The sequence below is a fragment of the Acomys minous genome (genome assembly GCF_964271855.1).
Source record: "Acomys minous genome assembly, chromosome: 16".
Lineage (NCBI taxonomy): Eukaryota > Metazoa > Chordata > Mammalia > Rodentia > Muridae > Acomys > Acomys minous.
Window position 1 is genome coordinate 14,525,972 of NC_140498.1, and position 22,292 is coordinate 14,548,263.

General features: G+C 45.3%; 1 protein-coding gene across 3 annotated transcripts in view; it reads right to left on the reverse strand.

Annotated features, from left to right (window-relative positions):
* Positions 1–22,292, reverse strand: part of GRIA1 (glutamate ionotropic receptor AMPA type subunit 1) — a 307,990-nt gene that overhangs the window by 129,839 nt on the left and 155,859 nt on the right. For all 3 annotated transcript variants that reach the window (XM_084763795.1, XM_084763794.1, XM_084763796.1), the window contains exons 3-4: positions 11,649–11,888; positions 9,215–9,399 (exon numbers count right to left, since the gene is read on the reverse strand). In XM_084763795.1, coding sequence (XP_084619921.1) covers positions 9,215–9,399; positions 11,649–11,888 — 425 coding nt within the window. The remainder of the gene's footprint in view (positions 1–9,214; positions 9,400–11,648; positions 11,889–22,292) is intronic.

Genomic DNA, 22,292 nt, shown 5'->3' on the forward strand with positions numbered 1-22,292 from the left:
TCCTTGGTGCAGAGAGCACCTTCTCCTCACTCATTTGTCTGTTGTCTGTTGATGTGCACTTCTGCTGTTGTGAACACTGTCTCCATCTCTGTGACATCCAAAGGTGTATTTGGTGTGGCTGGACCATATTTCTATGCTAGTTACGTTTTTAGTTTTTGAGGAACAGCCATACCGGCTAGTTGATATTCCCAGAAGTAGTGTGGACCTTGTTTTCGTTTTTATTTTTCTGAACTCCTTATGTATACCAGACTGGCCTCAAACGTGCAGAAAACTGTCTGCCTCTGCTTCCTGAATGCTGGGATTCAAAGCATGTGTCCTCTTACCTAGCATTCTTTTCTTGATCTGCGATATTTTAGATTTTAAAAAGAAGGAATGTTTCTGTTCTAGTTGCATGTTTATTTATTTCGTGTGTATCCATGCACACGTGTGTGCATGTGAGGGTCAGAAGCCAACTTGCAGGAGCTGCTTGTCTCTTTCCACCACGGAGGTTCCAAGACTCAAGTTTGGGTTTCTGGGCTTTGCTCCGTGCATCTGTGTCCGCCGAGCCTCTCACCAGCACAATTTTAGCCATTTTGACTGGAGTGAGTGGAAACTCAGTGTGAATTTGATTTGTACTTCCTTCATGGCTAAGAATGCTGAACAGATTTTCAATCATTTCTTGATTATTTATGTTTCTTTTGAGAACAGTCTGTTCAGTTCAGCGCTCCAGTTACTGACTGGATTTTTTTTTCTTCTTTTTTAGTATTTAATCTCTTGCAGATGAATAGTGAACAGTTTTATTCTCCCATTCTGCAGGCTCTTTCTCCACTCTGCTGATTGTCTCTTTTGAAGTCCAAAAGATTTTTAATTGTGTGAAATCCCATTTGTCACACCCTGACCTACTAGGGTTCTTTACAGAGCGTCCTCAGGCAAGGCCTAAATTTCGGTATTTTCCCTCTAATTCCCTCTAGCAGATTCAGAATTTGGGGTCTTAAATGAAGGCCTTGATCTATTTTGAGTTTATTTTTTATTTTTTACTAAGTGAAAAGAATGCTTGTGGGACTCTGGCTTCCTCAACAATACGGCTGAAGAGGGTGCCCTTGCTCTGATGTGTATTTTTGGCACCATGCTTTAGTTGGCACGGTTCTCTTTTTAGAAACTCTGCTTCGTTCCAATCAATGGTTATCATGTCTGTTTTTGTGCCATTGCCATGCAGGTTTCATCACTATAGCCCTGTGGTATAATTTGAGATCAGGAGCTCCATTTCCTATTTCTATAAAGGGGGCTAATGGAATTTTTATGGGGACTGCGCTGACTCTGCAGAGAGTTCTCAGCAATATGCCCATTTTCACATTGTAGTTCTGCTGACCCATGAGGAAGGGAAGAGGGAGACTCTTCCGTTCTGTAGTGTCTCATTCACTGATTCATCTGTGTTTTGAGGTTTAATTATAGAGTCCTTTCCACTCCTTGTTAGGTTCATTGCTAGGCTGTCTTGGTTTGAAATGTTCCCCATAGGATCGTGTGTTTAAAAACTTCGGCTCCACCTAATGTTGCTATCTGGGGAGGGGTCAAGGAATCCTTAGCCGATACAGCCTTGCTGGAGGAAGTATCTCCAAAGGGGTGGGTTTTGAAGCATTATAGCTGTGCCCTACTTCCTGTTTTCTGCTTCCTGTGTGTAGTTGCTATGTGATCAGCCGGTTCCTGCTGCCATGCCTTCCTCATGACAGTGGGTTCTATCTGAAAAGACCAGACAAACTCCATTTTGAAAAAGAAGCTCCATTTTGTGTTAAACCTAGCTAAGGGCTGAATCCAGCTTCCAGAAAAACCACAAACTAGTCTAAACAGAAAAATATTCCCTAGCAATACAGTCAGCTCACCTTGAGAAAGTCCAAATACATTCTCTGTTGGTCAAGCTGACCAGCAGGTGGCCTGGTACATAGCAACAACCAATTATGAGAAGCCAGGCCAAAGTTCCTAATGCCCCCATGACTACTTCAACCAATCTTTTCTATGGGCCAACTTGCCCTTACACCTATTACCCAACCACAAAAACACTAAGGCTTGTAACTCCCTGCTGGCAGGTTTTCTGCTCAAATGCCATCCAATCATATACTGTAAAACCCATTTTTTTGTCTAAAACCTATAAAAAGCCCTCTCAGTTGAGACTTGAGGCCACTTCCCTGCATCTGCTGTGCCAGTCCGTGAGAGGGGTGGCCCAGGTTTGAACCTGCAATAAAGACTTCCTTGCCATTGCATTGGACTCGGCTCTTGGTGGTCTCTTTGGGGAGTCTCTCAAAATTTGGGCATAACATATCCTTCTGGGATTTGTGATCCAATAGCAACTCTTCTTTCCCTGAGCTACTTTTTGTCAGAATATTTTCACATAGAAACAACAAGGAAGCTGATGCATAAGTGTTTCTATTTTTAAAGTTAGTGTGGGAAAAAAAAAAGAAAAAAAGAAAAAAAAAAGAAAAGGAAAAAAAAGTTAGTGTGAATGGAACTTAAAATCATTTTTCAGCAAGTATTTTATAGCCGTATAGCAAAGCTACTGATTTTGTATGTTTTCATATACTTGCAATTTCCAGAAAATTTTTTATCAGATCAAAGAGTCTCCTAATAGAATCTTTAGTCTTTTAAGTATAGACCATGTTGTCTGAAAATGGAGATAATTGGACTTCATTCTTTCCAGTTTGGATGTCTTCTGTTTCTTTATTCTTTCTTTATAGCTCCCAGACTCCAAAGAGTACATGCACTATGAGTGAAGAAAGTGGACACGATTGTCTTATACCCAACTTTACAGGAAATGCTTTTAGGTTTTTCCTCACTTAATATAACATTGGTTGTATATTTGTTACAAAATCTTTATTATACTGAGGTATGCTATTTTTATTCCTAGTTTCATTGGTTTTTTTTTTTTTTTTTATCATGAGAGGATGCTGGATTTTATCAAAGGCTTTCCTGCATGTACTGACATGGTCATATAACTTCTGTCCATGCATCCATCTCTGTGATGTGTTACATGGGCTGATTTGCGAATGTTGGACCATCCTTGCATCCTCTGAAAGAAACCAACCTGATTATACTATCTGATCTTTTAAATGTGGCTTTAAATTAGTTTTACAAGCATTTTTTTTCTGAAAAACATTTAATTTTTCCTTTATTCCTGGGGATTTAATGCATCTAAGCTATAACATGTGATATGATCACATCTATCCTGTTTGCTCCTCTCAGCTTTCCCTATATCTCTACCAACATGACCCCTTTATAACTTCATGTCTTTTTAAACCTATTCTTGTGACTCATGAAGTCCAGCTGAGCACGGTGTGGGGCCATCCACTGGAGCATAGTGTTATATCAGTGTCCTCATCCTCAGAAAGGAATGAGTCCTCCTGTCATGAAAACTATCAACCACAGATAGCGCCTCAGTAAAAGGGTGGAGCGTGAAGGTCATCTCTCCATCTGTGCTGGGCTTTTGGCTTTATCCTGTGCAGGTAACCACAGAAATTTTTGCTGTTTGTCAAGGAAACTAGTGTATAGGCAGTCTCACCATCTCTCTGTTTCTCTCTTCCTCCGTTCTTCCTGTCCTAGTCTGTATTTATGTCTCTCCCTTCATCCCAACCCCTCTCTTTATCTGGATGTGGGGTTAGAGTCACACCAGTTTTATAGAATGACTTTGGTAATGCTCCTTCCCTTTCCAGCCTCTGAAATAGTTTCAGGAGCGTTTCTTTAAAGATCTGATAGAACTTGGCAGTGATTCCTTCCAGTCTTGGGCTTTTTCTTTGTTGGGTGACTCATTACTGCTGTTCTATTTTCATCACTTAATACAGATCTGAGGAAGTTGTTTTTACTGTCTCGATTTAATTTGGGTAGGTCATACGCTTCTAGGAATTCAGTTATTTCCTCTAGATTTTTTTTAATGTGTTCAGAACCTACATTTTCAAAGTATTCTCTAGTGGTCCTCTGGATTTCATTGGTATCCACTATAATGCTCCCCCAGTTGTTACTAATTTGGGCCACCTCTTACTTTCTTCAGTTAGTTTATGCAAGGGCTTGTTCATTTTGCTTTCTTATCAAAAAGTCAAATGTTTTTCTTTTTCTTTCCTTTCCTTTCTTATCTTTCTTTCTTTTTTGTACTGCTATTTTGGTTTCCATTTAATCAATTTGTGCTCTGTCCCTTACTATTGCTTTCTTTCTACTGGTTTTGAGGTTCTACATTTTTTTTCTAAACCTTTGAAATGTATCAATTTATTAATTCACAATTTGATTTTTAGTGTAAGGATCAATAACTATATTTCTGTAACCAAAGGTTCTCATAAATTTTATTTTATTTTATTTTTATTTGAATAGAGGATTTAGAAAATATTTTTCTATGTTTTCCTCAACAAACCACTTATGATTTGAGACTGTATTTTACGACCTATATGTTCTTGTATAGTTTATGCCATTTCTTTTCCTCTTGATTTCTGGTTTTATTCCACTATGATAATATATAATGACATATGATATCATATACCAAATATCAAGTATATATGATAATTATACAATGAATTAATTTGATTATGTTTGTTAAAACTTACTTTCTTGCCTAAAATGTCACTGATTTTTAGATAAGGTGCATGGGTCATTGTATTTTGTATTTTGTATTTTGTAGCTGTTTGGTGGAATGCTTTGTAGATGTCTAGGTCTCTTTGACCTAGGGTACAACGTAACTCAGAAGCTCATTTGTTGATTTTCTTGAACTAAATTATCTACTTATTCATGAGTGGGATCTGAATTCACTCAGCATTATTATCTTGGACTCTAGGAGTCCATCTCTGACCAGTAGTGTTTTTCTATGAATTAGTGTGCATGAATATTTGGTGCACACATTCTTGACGGATTGTCCCGTTTAGTAACACAGCAGTGACCTTACTTTTGTATTATCATATGTAAGTATGGCTACTTCTGCTTGTTTCAGGCTTCCATTTTCCTGATGTATGGAATTCCTATCACTTCCAATCTTGTCTTTTGCTAGTGTCTTTCTTTCTTTCTTTCCTTCCTTCCTTCCTTTCTTCCTTTGTTTTTGTTTTGTTTTTTGAGACAGGGTTTCTCTGTGTAGCCTTGACTCTCCTGGGACTTGTTCTGTAGACCAGGCTGGTTTCGAACTCACAGAGATCCACCTTCCTCTGCCTTCCGAGTGGTGGGATTAAAGGCCATGCACCACCACTGCCGGCTGTTGGTGTGTTTCTTATAAACAATCCATCATTGGATATTGTTTTTAAATTGGATCAGCCAGTCTTCACTCAATTGGAGGGTTATAATTATTTACATTTAGAGTTACTATGGAAAGGGGTTGCTAATATCTGTATTTTCTTGCTTGCTTTGTTGGTTCATTCAGTTGTTGCATGTTATTTTCTCTGTCCCCTACTCATATCAGAGGTTTGGAAGTTTGTTCTTTCCTGTGCTTTTGTGCTTGTGCTTGATGAGGTCTTCTTCCCTTGGTTCCTGTGTGTGGATTTAGCCTATGGGTGGGGATGGTTCTCTAAGGCTGATGATGCTACAGTTTGTACACCCTGAAGTGGCTGGTTTCTAGTCCCGGGGTGTCGCCCACGTGTGTCAGAATGAAGACGTGAGCACAGCGACGAGCTCCACGCAGAAGACTGGTCTCGATTCCTTCAAAGCCAGCTCAGCATGAAACACACTGCTGGTGGGCGGAAGCGGTGAAGGTTAATTACACTTGTGAACTTCAGAGTCCTCAGTGAGCATTGCAATAGGGAGATAGACCTACACAGGGGTTGCGCCTCAAGCTCAGGGCTAGCTACCATCTTTGCCATTATCCTCAGGTGATGGGTTCATCCTTCTAGCCACCAAGGGCAAGCCTACCCATGCACCACACCCTTTCCTGCCTAAGCCAAACCTTCTGCTTCCTGAAATTCTTGGTCTGCTGACATCAGACCTTCCCTTTATTCACAATAGTCTTCTACATTGAGGATGTGACTGATTGCACCTGGGCTCCTTAACTTGCAATTAATTGTTTTTTTTTTGTAATCATGGTCAAAGGTTAGCTCAGTCCTAAATAATAGATTTCCTCTCCAGATGGCACCAGCCAAAACCCATGAGACCCAAGGAGTAGAATATTGGGCCTCTTCTCCCCTGCTGGCCCCTAGTGGGACAATGAGCAGCACCAGAACCAAAAAACAGCTAGAGGCTTCAGAAAACCGTGGTTTCTGTCCTGGGCAAAGAAGTGTCAATGGTTTCTTTTCATCTTTTAGATGGGATTCTTTTTTTTTTTCTTCTCCCCCTGTTATAGAGCAACCAGACAGCCAGAGCTGATTACCACTCATCTCTGTGGGTTGAGTTGTCCTTCTGTTTCTCCTTACGTTTCTGTCATCTTGTCACCTCTTTGTGATTTCTGATGCTCCTCTATCCTGCCCCTTATATATATATATATATATATATATATATATATATATATATATATATATATATATATATATACATATACATATCAGTGATCCTCAGCATCAGCTGTGAAACATAGGCACAAGCTATCAATCAAGTGACCCCAAGGATCCTTTCAAAATTTGGTCTCTGTGTTCAGCCTATTAAGATCCTATAATTTAAAATGTTTGCCATCAAGAATATTTGTAAAAAAAAAATGACTAAATGGGACATTTCTTTATGAAATAAAAATTTGCCCTTGACAGAGGAAGTTGTGATAGATGTACAGGTAAGAAAATTGCACTCTGTGTTGCATATGTTGTCTTCATGTGTATACGCATATTCATCTCTCTCTCTCTCTCTCTCTCTCTCTCTCTCTCTCTCTCTCTCTCTCTCTGTGTGTGTGTGTGTGTGTGCATTTGCATTTGCATTTTGGCCAGAGGTCAATCTTTGGTGTCATTACTCATCAGCCTTTTAGAACAGTTTTGGAAACCTGATACCTAGGTGACTCCCCAGTTGAACTAGGATCACTGAACAGGGAGATCCAGGGATCAACCAGCCATCTCTAGCTCTCCAGTTCTGGGATTAAAAACATGGGTCACTCCACTCTGTTTTATAAGTATGTGCTGGAGGTTGAACTTAGGTCAGTATGCTTCTGTAGCAGGCATGTTACTAACAGAGACATACCCCTAGCTTCAGAAAGCTGTATTTAGCCAGGTAAGATGTCACATGGCTGTAATCCTAGCACTTGGGAGCCAGAGGCAGGTGGATCGCTGTGAGTTCGAGGCCAGCCTGGTCTACAGAGAGAGTCCAGGACAGCCAAGGCTACACAGAGAAACCCTATCTCAAAAAAAGAAAAGAAAGTTTTATTTTTAAAAATGTACATGGTTGTTTTGCCTGCATGTATAACTGTGCACCACATGTGTGCCTGGTGCTCTTGGAGGCCAGAGAGGGAGATGTCTCTCTTAGAACCAGAGCACAGATGGTTATAACTGCCATTTGGTGGATGGGAACCAAACCCAGGTCCTCTGCAAGAGCAGCCAGGGCTTTCAACCTCTGAGCAATTGCTCTAGCACCGAAGAAAGTTGTATTTTTAAGACCTTGGGCTATATCACCAAATCTAGCTCAGTGTGACTGCCTGATTTCCTTTTATTTTAATGGTAAGACCTTTGTTTAAAAAAAGAGAACAAACACCTCTTTCTCATCTGTAACAGGGAAAGTGGTAGGCGCTATTTGACCTTCACTGTGTAAGCATGACTATCACACACGGAAAGAGCCTAACGCAGCACCTTCTCTCCTCTGCCGTACGTCCCCAGAAAATGGCGGCATGACACCGTCCAGGACAAGCCACCTCTCTAGTAAGGACACCTTGAGTCTATTCATTCCGTTCATCTCCCATCTCTTCCTCCAACCCTAGGTTTGTAGAGCTGGAGCCTTTATCCCAATCTTGTAGATAAATTCCTTTATCGTCAGAGAAGGGGAGATGACTCATGAAGCCAGTGCAGTTGGCGCTATGAATAGCAGCAATGGGGAGCATTTTCACACATCCCGTCCTATGGGCAAACTCCTCGCTAAGAACATCCCATGCCTTGGTCCTTCTGGTTCCTGTAGAGGCCTTCTAGAGAAAGTTATCATTATTTCGGCCTTACAGAGTGGGGATATGAGATGGGGACAGGTCACCAGCCTGGTCCATGATCACAGAGCCAGCAGGCACTCAGCCTGGAAGCCGAACCCCAACTGGTTTGGTTCTAGAGCCTCTGCCTTCACACATTGCCCTACACTGTCCCTGCCCCCACAACCCCTGCCCTGGATGCTAGGACTCAGTAACCCGACTACAGCCCAGAGGACTTTTGTCACCATAGAAACAAGTTTGTGCTGGCTTCTCTTCAAGAGCAAACCCCAAATCCACACTTGACACTGGAGAACACACATAGTTAATGCCTGAAAGAGCCCAGGACTTCCAAAGTCCTCCCTGCTCGGCTGTGGAAGCTTCACAGTGATTGCTGATCTGGTGATGAGGCTCCCCTTGGTGGGAGGTGGAGGGGTGAGGTGGGGTGGTGGTATCCAGGTTCTTGAGGGCCATTAAGCAGCTTTGTCATGTCACCGAATACCTTAAAAAGCCTATCTTTCATTATATGATACTGTTCAAACATGACTGCAAGCCTCCTCCTTGCTCATTCATCTGAATACACGAATGCAGCACAGAAAGACACTGACCTACACAGAGGCGCTCTAGGCTGGGCTGCCTTCCTTTCTCTAATTCTGAAATCAGAGCAAATACAGTTTAGGGATGGTTGGCTGAAGCCATTGAGCTTACAGCACCTGTTCATAGGATATGGCATCCGTCCTGCTCTCAGAGGCAGGAGCTGTTCAGGGAAGGAGTGGAGGTGGGGGAGGTGGCCCTTCAAACAGGTCAGCTGTCCAAGGCCGTGTGACTCCTAATGCTGGATCTGGGAGTGACACATCTCCAGGCTGAACACAGGAGTCTGTCTGCAGTTTGGACCTCGTAAGTTCTAAAGGACAATGCAATTTAATTTTAACAGTAAAGAGGAACACACAAAGTAAGTTTTTTTGGTCAGTCAGTGTCAGGATCACTCAAAGTGTCATATCAAGGCTCCTGTGGGCTTTGCTATTTTACCAGGTTTTATATGGAAGTTTTAGGACTCACAGAGTGTGAAATGGAAGGCGTCAAGGCTCACCTCATCAAGAGGCCTCTTTAGACGCACCCCCCCCACAACACCCACAGCAGAAGCACACCCATCTTCTCCCCAGTTGTCTCCAGAGTCTGCCTTGTGCCCCTTGTTGACTTCAGTACCTGGCCCAGGATGGCGTTGAGGCGTTCTGATTCACAGTCTACCACCACCAGCCTCTCCTTTTTCTTCTCCAGGTCCTGAAAGAGCATCCTGTATCCTTCCTCTGTGGTGGTCATAATGTTGACAGCCGTCACCTGCCAGTTCTTCTCTGCAGCTGTATCCAAGACTCTCTGCAGGACTGACAGGCCTGCAGTGGAGGGGAGGACAGAGAAATGGCAGCTTCGGCATTCGAAGGTGACACCCACTGCTGCCTGCGCTTGACGCAGCCCATCCCTTCTTCCACCGGGCACATGTAGCTATCTGCCTGTATCCACTTCCAGGGATGCTTGATGCTGTCTACACCACTGTCCCTGTGCACTCGCCACTATTTATATCTGCGTCCCTAGGTGGTCACTGCTGTCCCATATCCTGCTCCTGTAGGAAGCTTAGGTCCTGCTGCTCTCTGGGTGCCTGAATGCCATAGAGGCAAGTACCTGGTCATTTTGGCATTCTGTTTGCAGGCCACGACAGACAGTAAGAAAGACGGTTGACTAAAGACAGCTTTAAAGGACCAGATCCAAAATTTAAGCTAAAGTGCTTCCAGAAGCTCATTTGTCTGTGTGGACTTTGGCTTCTTCCAAAGTAAAGTGGCAGCAAGAATAGTGCCTACCTCACAGGCTCTGATGGAGATTAAATAGCAATGTTGGACATGGTCTGGTCTGGTACGCTAAGGGTTCTCTAAACGGTAACTGCTACTGCTAGTATTTGGGGACAGTGGTACCCTGAATGAGGAGCTCCAGATAGGCTCATGCACAGGGATACTTACTAGGTCCCCAGTTTGGTGGTGCTGTTTCGGGGAGGTTATGGAACCTTAGGAAGGTAGAAGGATGCCCCTGGGGGTGGGCGTTCAGGGTTCATATCTTTGTCCCGTTTCCTGTTCTCTTCCTCTGCTTCCCCTGTGCAGATGTGATGCCGTCAGCCTGGCTTCCTGCTCCTGTTGCTATGCCCTCCTCACCACTTAAGATACTTTTTCCAGGGCTTTTTTTCTTTTTTCTTTTTTAAACCACAGGAACAGAAAGGTAACCAATTGAAGGAACTTAGTAATCACTTACTGAACAGGCTAACTTAGTATCAAAGATAGCTGCTAACTGTGAGTCAAGTTTGGGAAATTTGGATATGGCTCCAATAGCTAACACTTTGTCACACAGTAGGTGCTTTGTAATCCTGCCCCCTTTGAGTTTTACAATCGCATTTCTCTGTTGTTTCCCATACTTTTTACTTTCTGTATCCTCCTTATCCTGGGGTGCATTTATTTATTGCATCTACCTATATGGTCCCCCTCCTTTGTTCTGCATCCCGTGTTATTGTCTCCATCCGTTCATCCTCTAAATAGGAACTCTTCCTCTTTCTGACCCCTTGATGTCTGCTTGCCTGCCCCGCCCTGCCTCCTTATGCATGGCCAAGTGTAAAGAGATGAACAGACTAGGACTAAAGCCTAGACACTTTAGGGGCAGGGGATCCCTTCCTTGTCAGTTTCCTGCAGAGACTATTAAATACTTTGGACAGGGGAGTGGCTGATTATGACAGTTTTACAGGCAGAGGGACAGGTGCCATTCAAAAGAGGAAGTTACATAGAGGGAGAGAGCAGAAGCATCCATTTCTTTCTGTTATTTTTGTTAATCTCCTTCTCTCTCTGTATTGTGATGATTTCCCTTCTCAGACAGCAGCCACTGTGTGGGTCATTGGCCAATGTTCCCTTTCAGAATAATCTTGTGCCATAATAAAGCACTAGAGGATGATGATGATGATGATGATGATGATGATGATGATGATGATGATGATGGGATAGAGCTGAAGGTGGTAATGATGGTGCTCCTGCTGTTGATGGTGAAGAGGATGGACAGCAGATAACACATATTAAGGATTTTGAATATTTACTAGACTGTAGGCAATGAATGAACACATTCAGTCATTATCTCATTAAATCCTCATAATACACTCTTGAAGTTGTGGCAACTCATCTTCATTTCAGACATGAGGGGATGGAGCCATTGGGGGAACTTGACCCACTATACAAGTGGTAAAACTAATGCATCACAAATCTGCTCAGAGTCCCAGGGCCGGTGAAGAGAGAACATGGGTTCAGATCTGGTTCTGCTCTACACTCAATTAACAATGCTGTGAGGTGTGGGCCACTTTGCTGAAGACCTCAGACTTCAGTGACATAAGAGTTTGGTGAATGGTAGACTAGCTTGATGGATTAGAGGACCCCTGTCTCAAGGGATGAATCTTCATACTCTGGGTTAAATATTGGCAGCCAAAAGATCACCACGCACAAATAAAGCGCCTGGCTTGCTTCCTCGTGTGTTCCACAGAGACAGAGAGGAATCATTCCTTTCACTGATGGTGAATTTTCTCCATCCCTAAACAACCTTCTTTCTTTAACCCTTAGCTTACCCCGGTCAGCGTCATAAATGTAGACAAAGGTCTGCCACTTGTAATGGTCGATGATGCTGATGAGAGCTTCCTGTAGTTCCGGGCGCAGCTGCAGGACGAACTGATTGGATGTGTCGACGGGAAAGCTTGGCGTAATGAAGCACACATGGAGGGCCCCGCAGAAGGAGGTTAGCATGTTGACAGTCCTTCGTTCATAAAACCCAAAGATGGCATAGACTCCTTTGGAGAACTGGGAACAGACTGGAAGAGGAGATGCAAAAAGTTAGTGGAGGCTGTAGAGAAGGCTCACTACATAAAAATCCTCGCTGCATAAGCATGAAGCCCGACATTCTGACCCTAGCACCCGTGGAAACTGCTAGCCATGGTTGCTTATGTTTGTAATCTCAGTGCTGAGGTGTGGAGACATGAAAATTCTTGGGTCTCGCTGGACACCAGCCCACCATAAATAGTAATCGCTAGGTTCAGTGAGAGGCCTTTGAAGGGAACAGGGTAGAGAGCAACAGAGGATGACACCCAATATCCTTGCCTGGTCTCTGGACATGTGCACATAGGTTCACACATCTGCATGTACACATGTATAACATCCCCATCTCAAGTTAACAAATAGAAGATACTGTAAACAAATGGCCAGATGGCTCAAAAAATCCACTGAATTCACTATCACTTACCATCTGCTGTCTCGCCATCTACTCTACCAGTCAGCCATCCATTCATGCCTTCAACTATCAATCTGTTTACCATTTCATTGATCATCCAGCCATTCTATTCACACTTGCATCTGTGTGAACCCTCACCCATCTGTCCACAGCCAATGTTATCATATGGACATTATAGACCACAGGTCATCATGACGGTTGATCACAGTAGCCACCCAGAAAAGCACTTTCACATGATTAATGCCTCCTGTCACTACAATGATGCTGTTAAGAAAAGACCGACAGTGTCCTTTTTAAAAAGGGTGAACTAAAAGCAAGGATTGAAAGTTAATAGACACATTTGTCTTGGGGAGATGGCTAAGTAAGTAAGGCACTGACCACGCCAGTGTGAAGGCACGAGTTTGAATCCATAGGCTGCAGAAAGCTGAGCACAGTGGTATGTTTGCTGTAATCTTTTATAGTTAGATGGGAGGTGGGGACAATAGGTTTCTTGGAATCTCTTGGGCTGGAAAGTATGAACATCTGAGGTCATCTTCTGACTTCTGTGTGTGCACGCTTACAAACATGTACACGCACACAGCTAGTGGACATATTCATGCTATATATCTAGGTCAAATCCAAGGTGGGTAGATATGCTGACTGTCAACTTACCTTTCATTTCTTTAGCCATGGCTTTAAGGCAAAGCCTAAAAGGTATTATAGGAAGGACAGCAGGCTACTATTGCTGCTGATATGGGTTTAGGAAGACTAGTATTGACTTTCTTCACCTTGCCCTTCCTCTCCTTGCATGTCTCCTGCTGATGCTTGTGTTGAGGTCTCATGCCTTGCTAGCAGATTTTCAGGCCTTCCAGAGCATCAGCCACAACATTGCTTTGCCATGTAAACATCCCCACGGGATCCATTTTGCAGGATCCCAGCAGTTATGAATGCTGTTTTGAGGGTGATTGCTGCTTACAATGTGATAGGAAGGGCATGGGATGGAGCTGTCCATCAGTCAGTCTGTAAACTTCACTTTTCTATCTGACATAGGATGGAGAACTCACAGCCCTTGCCTCAGCCAGGGGACTCTCTTTACTTCATCATGAGGTAAGAACTTCAAAGCACATTATCATGCCGAGTCCTCAAAAACCCATAACTTGAATATTCCTAGAGAATTATTATTATTGTTGTTGATGTGGTTTATTTTATTCCTTGAGAATTTCACACATGAGTACATTGTATTTCAGGTACATTCACTCCTGACACCCACATGCCAACTCCTCCTGTGGTCTGCCACTCCAGCTCCCAGCTTCGTGACTCCCTCGAGGTGACTTGCCCAGTGATTGACAGCTCTTCAATCTAGACAGGAACATCATGAGGCACCTCCCCTACCCTGCCCCACGCCTGTCCCAGGAGCTGACGGTGATAATCATGGCCCGAACTTCATGTCATTTGGAATTTTAAATTAACGTCCATTATTCACATGCTCTATAACTCTTAAGAAGTGTTTTTAAGTTTTTTGGATATTCTATGATTGTGCTAAGATTTTTCTAATTAAATTTTAGTGTAGAAAAGAATGGACTTTATTACAATGGAATCTTCATAGTGTGCATTATTGTATTTTGCCCACTCACATCTTCTCTCTTGTTGCCCTCTCTTCCTTTCCTGATATTCCTGTTAGTCCCCTTAACTCTCACAAAACAACCGCCATGTACACACTTTGAATGTAGATTCTTCGGAAAAGAAAGCCTGAGGTAACTGGCTTTGTCCTTCCTGTCACCTTCTTTCTCTTGTCACTAGACTTCTCCCTTCCCTGCATGGTTTCCCTGTTACTGTCGTGTGCACATGAACACACTTCACACACACGCACACACATGTATACACAAGCACACATCCACATGCATCCATATATGTGTGCACACAGCTTTAAATTTAGGTTAGGTGGGAGGCAGAGGACTTTAGCAGTGGAATCCATTTTCTCCCTGAAGCTCAAGGAAGCTTATTAATTTAACATACCAAAATGATATCACATGCAGTATTTCACTTCCTTGTGGTTCTGAGATCCCCATTACACATGGGGAAAAGTCCCTTCATATCCGACCTTGACACAGAGTCTGAACAACTTCCCTGCTGACCTTTCTTGCCTTACTTAATCTCCTCACTCTCTGATTGGCCATCCTGGCTGGCACTTTGCACCTCCAGTGGTTCTGTCTCAGGGGCTCTGCTCTCTCTGTTCCCTTCTAGCCTGCAGTACGTTCCTTTGCCTCTCCTCTCAGCGAAGATCAGTCCCCTGCAGTCCCGCTTCTGCTTGGCTCACTCTCCCAAGCAGACTGCATCCCTTCCCCCCTTCACCACCAGCCTGTCTCATCACTGGCCTCAGTTCCCATCCTTTAGTGGCCACACTAAAGCAACAGCTACAGATGCTGTCTACATCTGGAATGATTTCGGTCCAGGCAGATTCTCTGAATCTACTAATTGTTTGTGTCCCAGAGCCAGCAGAGTGCTTGGAACACCATAGGTGCTTAATAAATGTTTGATGAAGGAATGCATTCTGGATGCTGGAAGGGAGTTCACATGACCCAGAGTAGGTGGTGAAAGGAGCTGGTCTCCTGAACCTCCTCCTCTGTTGCCCTGGGTTGCTTTCCCCCCCACCCCCCTGCGGTGGTGCCATAAACTCCTCCACTCAAGCTACTTTCCCTTTCCGCCTAACAAGACTCACTTTCTGTGTACAGCCCACAATAGGCACTGCCTTTAAATGCCTATTGTAATTACCAGCCTCGAGTTTTCCATTAGTATGAATTTTTTTCCCTACCAGGAAGCATTCGTTGTATATTATCCGCCCGTGTTAAATATAGATTTGTCAAAATGCACAATCCATCTTCCAGGGGTTAGTGTGCACAGGGAGCACATAAACCCTGTTAAAATATTATAATAGGCTCCAGGGTATTTTTAGGATCCCTTCTCTCCCCTTGGGGCAGTGAAACACTGTCCTGTGGCATGAGAATCCAGCTTTCAGACCTCTTCCCTCACACCGCCTTCTGCTTTCACACATTCAGTCAGATCTCTGGGGTCCTAGTGGCTGCAGCATGGATATATCTTTAGAAAGAGAGGGAAAGGAGGGGTGTGGAGGGGGGAAAGCAGGAGGTGGGGAGGAAGGGAGGGTGCAGTGTGGGAAGAGAGGGAAAGTAGAGTGTGGGGAGGGGGAAAAAGGTGGATGTGGGGAGGGAGGGAAAGGAAGAGGAAGGAAGGGAGGGAAGGTGAGGGCGGGGAGGAAGACAGCTCTGCCTAAATTCTTAGACATAGCAGGCCACAAAGTCCTTCTTAAATTACCTCCTATTTCCCCCTCCAACAATTTCCTCTTTTAAATTAAAGTGGGCGCTCTACCCCCTGAGACTAGGAAGGTATATTTACTGCTGCTCCCTAAAAGAATGCAACACGGGAATGGCCTAGCTTAGATTTACTTGGGTGGATCCCGACTTGTAGTCACAGAGGGCAATTTTTTTACTTTGATGTGTCTCCTCCTTTCAACTAAACCCTAGGAGGAAAAGAGGGAGGGGAGAGATAAATAGGGAGTGGGAGAGAGGGAGAGGAGAGAGGGATGGAAGAGGGAGAGGGAGAGAGAGGGAGACTCCACAGGCCCAAGGTCTGCAGGGTAGGGCAGTCATTGGTTAAGTGTTGAGGAATAAATTAGTAGTTGTAAGTCATGGTTTTGGATCTGTCAAGATAAATAGTCACCGGAGAGCTAAGGGCTCCATAGAGAACGTACTAGACTAGACAATAGAAGACCCAGAGGGCTCTCTCTTCCTTTTAATCAGTACAAAGAGCTCGAGTGACTTTGAGCAAAATCAGCCTTCTTTGGGGGTTTTCTCAGCTGTGAAACAATGGGGTAGTCTCAGCCACAGTATGAGTACAGAAGTCAGTACTCTTCAGACACTGGCACTCTGGGGTCTGGTCTAGCTGACTGGAAACTAGTCGCTGGTTGAGAACTTGGGCTGCCCAGATCTTCAGGAACCCCCCTTTGTGGTCCTTCAGCCCTAGAGGCTGGTGGGGCCTCGGAGTCTTTAGACACCACATGCTGGCGTGCTGGCGTTAAGTCCAGAGGCCTCTGGGGTCTGGAGTTCCATTTAACATGCAACGTTCAACCTGTAGTGTGAGTTAGCTCTTTAGCAGGAGGCAGATGAGGCCTGAGGCAAATCCGAAGAGGAGCCTGGTTGGAGGATGCGTACTTGGAAGTGGCCAGCAGGGGTGAAGGAACAGGAGTGTTCCTAAGCAGAATCAGGACCTCAATGCGCATTTAGCTGAAGCACAGGGTCCCAACACAGTCTCATCAAAGCTCGCTGGAGTATGTGTGGGGTCCTCAGCGTAGGAAAGCCCAGGTGAGAACAGTACCTTCCAGTGCTCATCAGTGTGTGCTGGCGTTGGACCACTGACCCAGGGCCAAGGATGCCTCTTCATACTGGGAAAGTACAGACTAGTGGCCAGCACACAGGAAAGTCTGCATCTGAGCTCTGCCACTTTGGCTACAGAAACCGAGTTGTATTTGACATGCTGCCTTCTCCCTCTGCGATGATGAAAAGAAATAGACTGGCCAACAGACCAGCTTCAGCTTCTGAACAATTTTTTCAAGTGCCCTTTCTCTGGCCAGAGAAAAAGGCATTGCACCATTTGAGCCATATATCTGGATATCTATCTATCTATCTATCTATCTATCTATCTATCATCATCTTTTACATGTATTAACCCCTGACTTCTTCCTGTATGAACCTATCTCTACCTACATATGTGTTTATTTCACCATGGTTTGGCCTTGGTGTTCTTTTATGTCCCCTCCATCCTGAGGAACCACACATGCTTATACACACACATGCAATTGTTTCTCTCTCACAAATGTGCCCGTTTGCTCACTTCCAAACAGCCAGCTCCTGACCCTCACGAGGCACCTTTAGAGATGGGCTAGTGAGCTTGACAGGCCCCAGCCCCAAGGACCAATGCTTCGACGACACCAGAGGATAATGACAGATACCGGGAAACAGTTACAATAACAATTCAGTCTTGGTGTCTTCAGGGATGAGTCTATGGTTTGGGTAGAGACATCTAACGTCAGCCTCAAGAGGAGGCTCAGTGGGTAAAGTGCTTCTGAGGACTGAAATAAGCTTAGACCACCAGGGCTCACATAAAAATCCTGGTGTGCTGGTGTGCACCTGCAATGCTTGCCCCAGGGAGGTAAAGCCAGGGGGCAGAAGGATCCCTGGGGCTTCCTGGAATGCAGTGTCAGTGAACTCAGGATGCAGTGAAAAAGTATCTCCCAATATTAGGTGGAGAGAGATTTAGGAATACAGTTAACATCAACCCCTGGCCTATGTATGCCCATGTGAGAACACACACACACACACACACACACACACACACACACACACACACAGAGAGAGAGAGAGAGAGAGAGAGAGAGAGAGAGAGAGAGAGAGAGAGAGAGAGAGAGAGAGAGCGAGCAGCACGTCACAGGAGCACTTATGCCTTATAAGGAGGCAGCAGCCAAATTACTGTGTTGGCTTCAGACCTTGTCCACAAAGCATATTTCAGGGGTAAGGAATGACAGGTGAGACAGAGCCATGCAGCTCTGAGACCCTGCTGCTATGTCCAATGCTGAGATCTCCACCTCCAGGACAGTCTGCAGGAAGGCAAGCCCAACAGCAGGAGGAAGTGAAAATCGAGGCCAAGACTCTCCTTTTGGGAGACACAGGGCAGAAAAGCCCCCAAGCTTTTTAGCATGGCAGCCCAGACCGGCCTGCTGCTCACAGGAGCGCTTTGATAGTCAGCCCTGGTTGCAGCATACCATCCACTTAGTATCAATAAATCTCCAGGCCCTGGGCACTGGCCTGACAGTTCCCTCCATGGGAGGGAACTCCCTGTATTAGCTGCTTTGTAATTGTCACTTCCTTTAAGGCCTCTCTCTCTGACATTTCTCCTTAGCTCCTGGCTTCAGTCCCTGGAAGTGTGTCAGCCTCGTGGTAAATAGTGGATAATGAGGTGACCGGGACAGTTTCATTTTGGGAGAGGGAGCTAGGGCATACACACGTTTGGAAGGACGGTTTGACACTCCCTAACCCCCAACAACAACAAATCTACTCTTTTAGGTGAGGCTTTCATTTGATTCTAATGTATTGCCACTAAACATGCTTAATGTCTGTCACTCGGAGGACAATTACCCTCCCCTGTTTCATGCTCTGGCTCCAATCCTGATCCATGCAGGATTACTGTCATGCACACATTTATTCCCACTCCCTCTAAACGAGACCACACTCATTTAGAGACACGTCTAGAGGTCTTCACCATTTAGTAGGTAAACCCTCACCAGTCCTCTGCTGCAGTCAACAAACATTTACTGGTGCTAGAAAATTGAGATATTGTGATGACCCAAGACATACATGTTTCTGGCCCTCCTGGGGATTAAAAAAAAAAAAAACAAAACCAGCTTCAGCAAAGTCCCACATCAAGGGGAAACGCGGAGGAACCTGAGGCGGCAATAAGAAGCCAGCTACAAAACAAACAGCCTCCTTGCTGCTATAGCCACTGCTGGCTGGCTGCTGGCTGCAGGCTAGGCTGTGTGCTGCCTGTCCAGGCAGAGTAGCAGTTTTTCCACCTGCTGGGTGACAGGGGAGGGAACATTAGAGCAACTGCAGAGGGTGAGGCAGACTGGGGTACAGGACATGGCATAGCACTGGAGGCAGACCTGAATACCCAGGGCCTCTCAGGAACAGGCCAAGCTAAGCCACCCCATTCTGAGCCACTATTTCTCCTCTCAGCGTGGCTAGTTGACATCTCTCTTTACCCAGCCCCAAGAGCCCTGGATGGAAGATGTCTGCTGAGGGCTCATCTCCCCCACTGAGCTGCTTTGGAGCATTTACTGTCCAGCTGGGGTGCTGATGAAGGGGCCCTGGAGGCTAAGGAGATGTGACTGTGTGTCTGAGGTTGAGAATTAGAACAAGGGCAGGCTCACTGGTTGTGGGATTTGAATTCGCTGTGTGGGTGTTCTGCTGAAAGCAAAGGGGAGGGGCAGACTGACTAAGGAGCCACGGCAGAGATGCTGGTCAGGAGCTGATTGCTCTCCATCCTGAGCTGCACTGGAAACATCTGGATAATGGGATCTTCCTTCCTTTTTTCTTTCCCTCCTTCACACCTTCACCTTGCTCCTCCTTCCTCCTCCTTCCCTCTGTCTCATCTCTCTCTCCCCCCTGCCTTCCTTCTTCCTTCCTTCCCTCTTTCTCCTGCCATTCCTCCCTTCATCTTTCCCTTCTTCTCCTTTTCCCCTCCCTCTCTTCCTTCTCACCTTTCTCCATTAGAACCTTCAGTATGTACCCCCTAGAAAAGGATATTTTATTTCTTTTTCACTTTACTAAACAAATGTTCATGCAACATGCAGTCTATGTTGGACAGAACCTAGGTGCAAGGTTTCAATAGGCTGTGACAGGTGAGCGATGCAGGTGGTTAAAAAAAACTCACAAGAGAGAAAAAGGCAGGAGTGGAGAGTTTATTTAGGTGTAGTGTGGTCCCCTGCAGTGGGCAATCTAGTGAAGACCACAGGGGCATCCTGAGGGCTGCCTTTATGAGGGTACAGTTCTCTGTAGGCAGCAGGGCAGTGTTTCAGTGGGCTTATCCAGGTTAGCAGCAATCTAGCCTTGAGGCAATGCAGTCTCGTCTTCAGTCTTATTCTAAACTGGCATCCACAATGGAGGAGGGGGGCGGGGGAGGGAATCAGTACTGGATACACAGTTTCCACCTCCATGGAGCCAAACTTCAGAAGGGGAGAGAGATAGAACAAAAATGGAGGCGTCTTCTGGATACTGCAGGTGTCACAGAGAAGTGATGGTTGGGCAAAGCACCAGAGGAGGAGCTTCACACCGAGGAACAGAAGTCCTGAACAGGACTCAGCAGCAAGATGTGACCCGGGAAGGCAGAAGAAAGGGCAGAGCTGGAGCTCAGCGCAGCATTGCTGCACTTGCCTATTGTGTGTGAGACCCTAGTCCATCCATCTATCCATCCCTCCCTCCCTCCCTCCATCCATCCATCCATCCATGCACTCCTCCACCCCCCTCACTCTTTTTCTCTCTGTGTGTAGAAAGAGGGGAGGTGCAGTTGGTTAGCATGTGTAAGACACTGGCACTATCATCATCAGGTGTGTGTGTGTGTGTGTGTGTGTGTGTGTGTGTGTGTGTGTGTGTAGAGGAAGAAGGGGTGTACCTTCCTACCATGTGCATACTCTGGGTTTCATCCTCAGGATGTGTGTAGATAGAGATGGTAGAGGCCCGTGTGTACCCAGTGGAGGGAGAGGACGGAGTGTTTGGGATGAGGATGGAAAGAAGGCAGGCTTGTAACTATTAGTAGGGTTAAAGAATTAATGCTCTCCAAGGTCCAGGGCACTTGTGTGTGGCTTGGGAAATCTGTGAGTCCTCACTCTAGTTTGAGAAGGGCAATACCAGCTTATCTCACAGGGTCTTCCAACTCTATGATCGTACAGCACAAGCCAGAGGGCAAGAGGCACTGTAGGTAGACAGGCTGTCCTGGGTCAGTGGGGGAGTATGGGAATGGAATGGCCGTATATGACTTGCTTACAGTGATCTTACCAGCAGTGGAGGCTCCTGCTCATGAGTCCCAGTGCTCTTGGCCATTTGCAGGCCTTCAGCTCAGACAGCCCTATTGCCTCCAGATCTCTTCCCCTCCGCTAAAACCACACTTCTGTGTCTGAAGGAGTGTGTATCTGTGAAGTTTTATCTGAGGCACAGGCTTTGTTAGCATAGGCTCTTGGAAGACAAGAGTGGAAACTGATGGAGGCTAACAAGATAAAAGTGTGTTGGTGGCTACAAAGGAGCCCTGGAGAAGCCAGAGATGCAGCAGTTCCAGTGTTGGGATGTCACAGATATGCTTTTCAGAGTGTCACCATTGCCCTAGACACTTGTGTCAACAGCTTCACACAGCTCGAGATTGCTCAGGGGATGGCTTACCCTAAGGGCCAGGGGAAGTGGGCAAGTAGCCGTTTTACTAGAAGCAGCAAAGGTAAAATATGGGTCCTGTGAGCAGAAGAGAGCGTGTGCTGGGCATACCAATAGAGAGAGAGCTTCAGGATTTCATGCTGCTCGTATTTCATAAGTCGGAGTCCAAGATCATGCTCCATAAATGTCACATAGTTCTGAGCACTGAGTGTTCAATAACATGACATATCTGATGCTGTCATTATTATCTATACCCTGTGGGCTGAGTTCTGAGATAGAGAAGTGAATGACACACACAGTGCCTCTCCCCTCATAACGGGCGCATTATTCTCTACAACTCCTATGGGGATTTGCACAATGATTATATAGCATTTTCAGTAGATGGATGAACGAACAAATACAGCCAATTTGCCACTATGAAGACATGGATGCAATGTTTAAGAGTGTGTGTGTGTGTGTGTGTGTGTGTGTGTGTGTGTGTGTGTGTGTAGAAGCCAGAGGTGTCTTTCTTGGTTATTCTCTGTCATTAATTTTAAGGCAAGGCATCTCCCTTCAAAAGCAGAGGTCACTGACTCAGCTAGCTCCAGTGATCCCCTAGATCTTTGCCCCTAAGTATTAGGGTTACACTTGGCTGCCGTGCATGCCTGACATTTACACGGGATGTCTTAACTCCGGTCCTCATATCTGAGTACTCAGCCACCTCCTCTATCTCTGAGGTGTATTCTGGGCCACTGACCCCATCTTTCTTCCACAATGTGTGGACTCATCGTCGGTTACATATTTCTACACGACTTGCTGTGTATTGTATCTTTTCATCTACAAGTGAGGTAAAGCTCCCTTCAAGGTGAAGGTTTTTTTCCAAGTCTGTGGTTTTTCTTGATACATAAGATGCCCTGAATCCTGTGCGTACCAGCCGAGGAATAAACACGAGCACCCCTGGTGATGGCAACTCTCCCACATCCTTCTAAGAGAGGTCCATGGGTCTGGCACGTAGGTATGTGAGGCCCTCAGTGTGTCAGCCA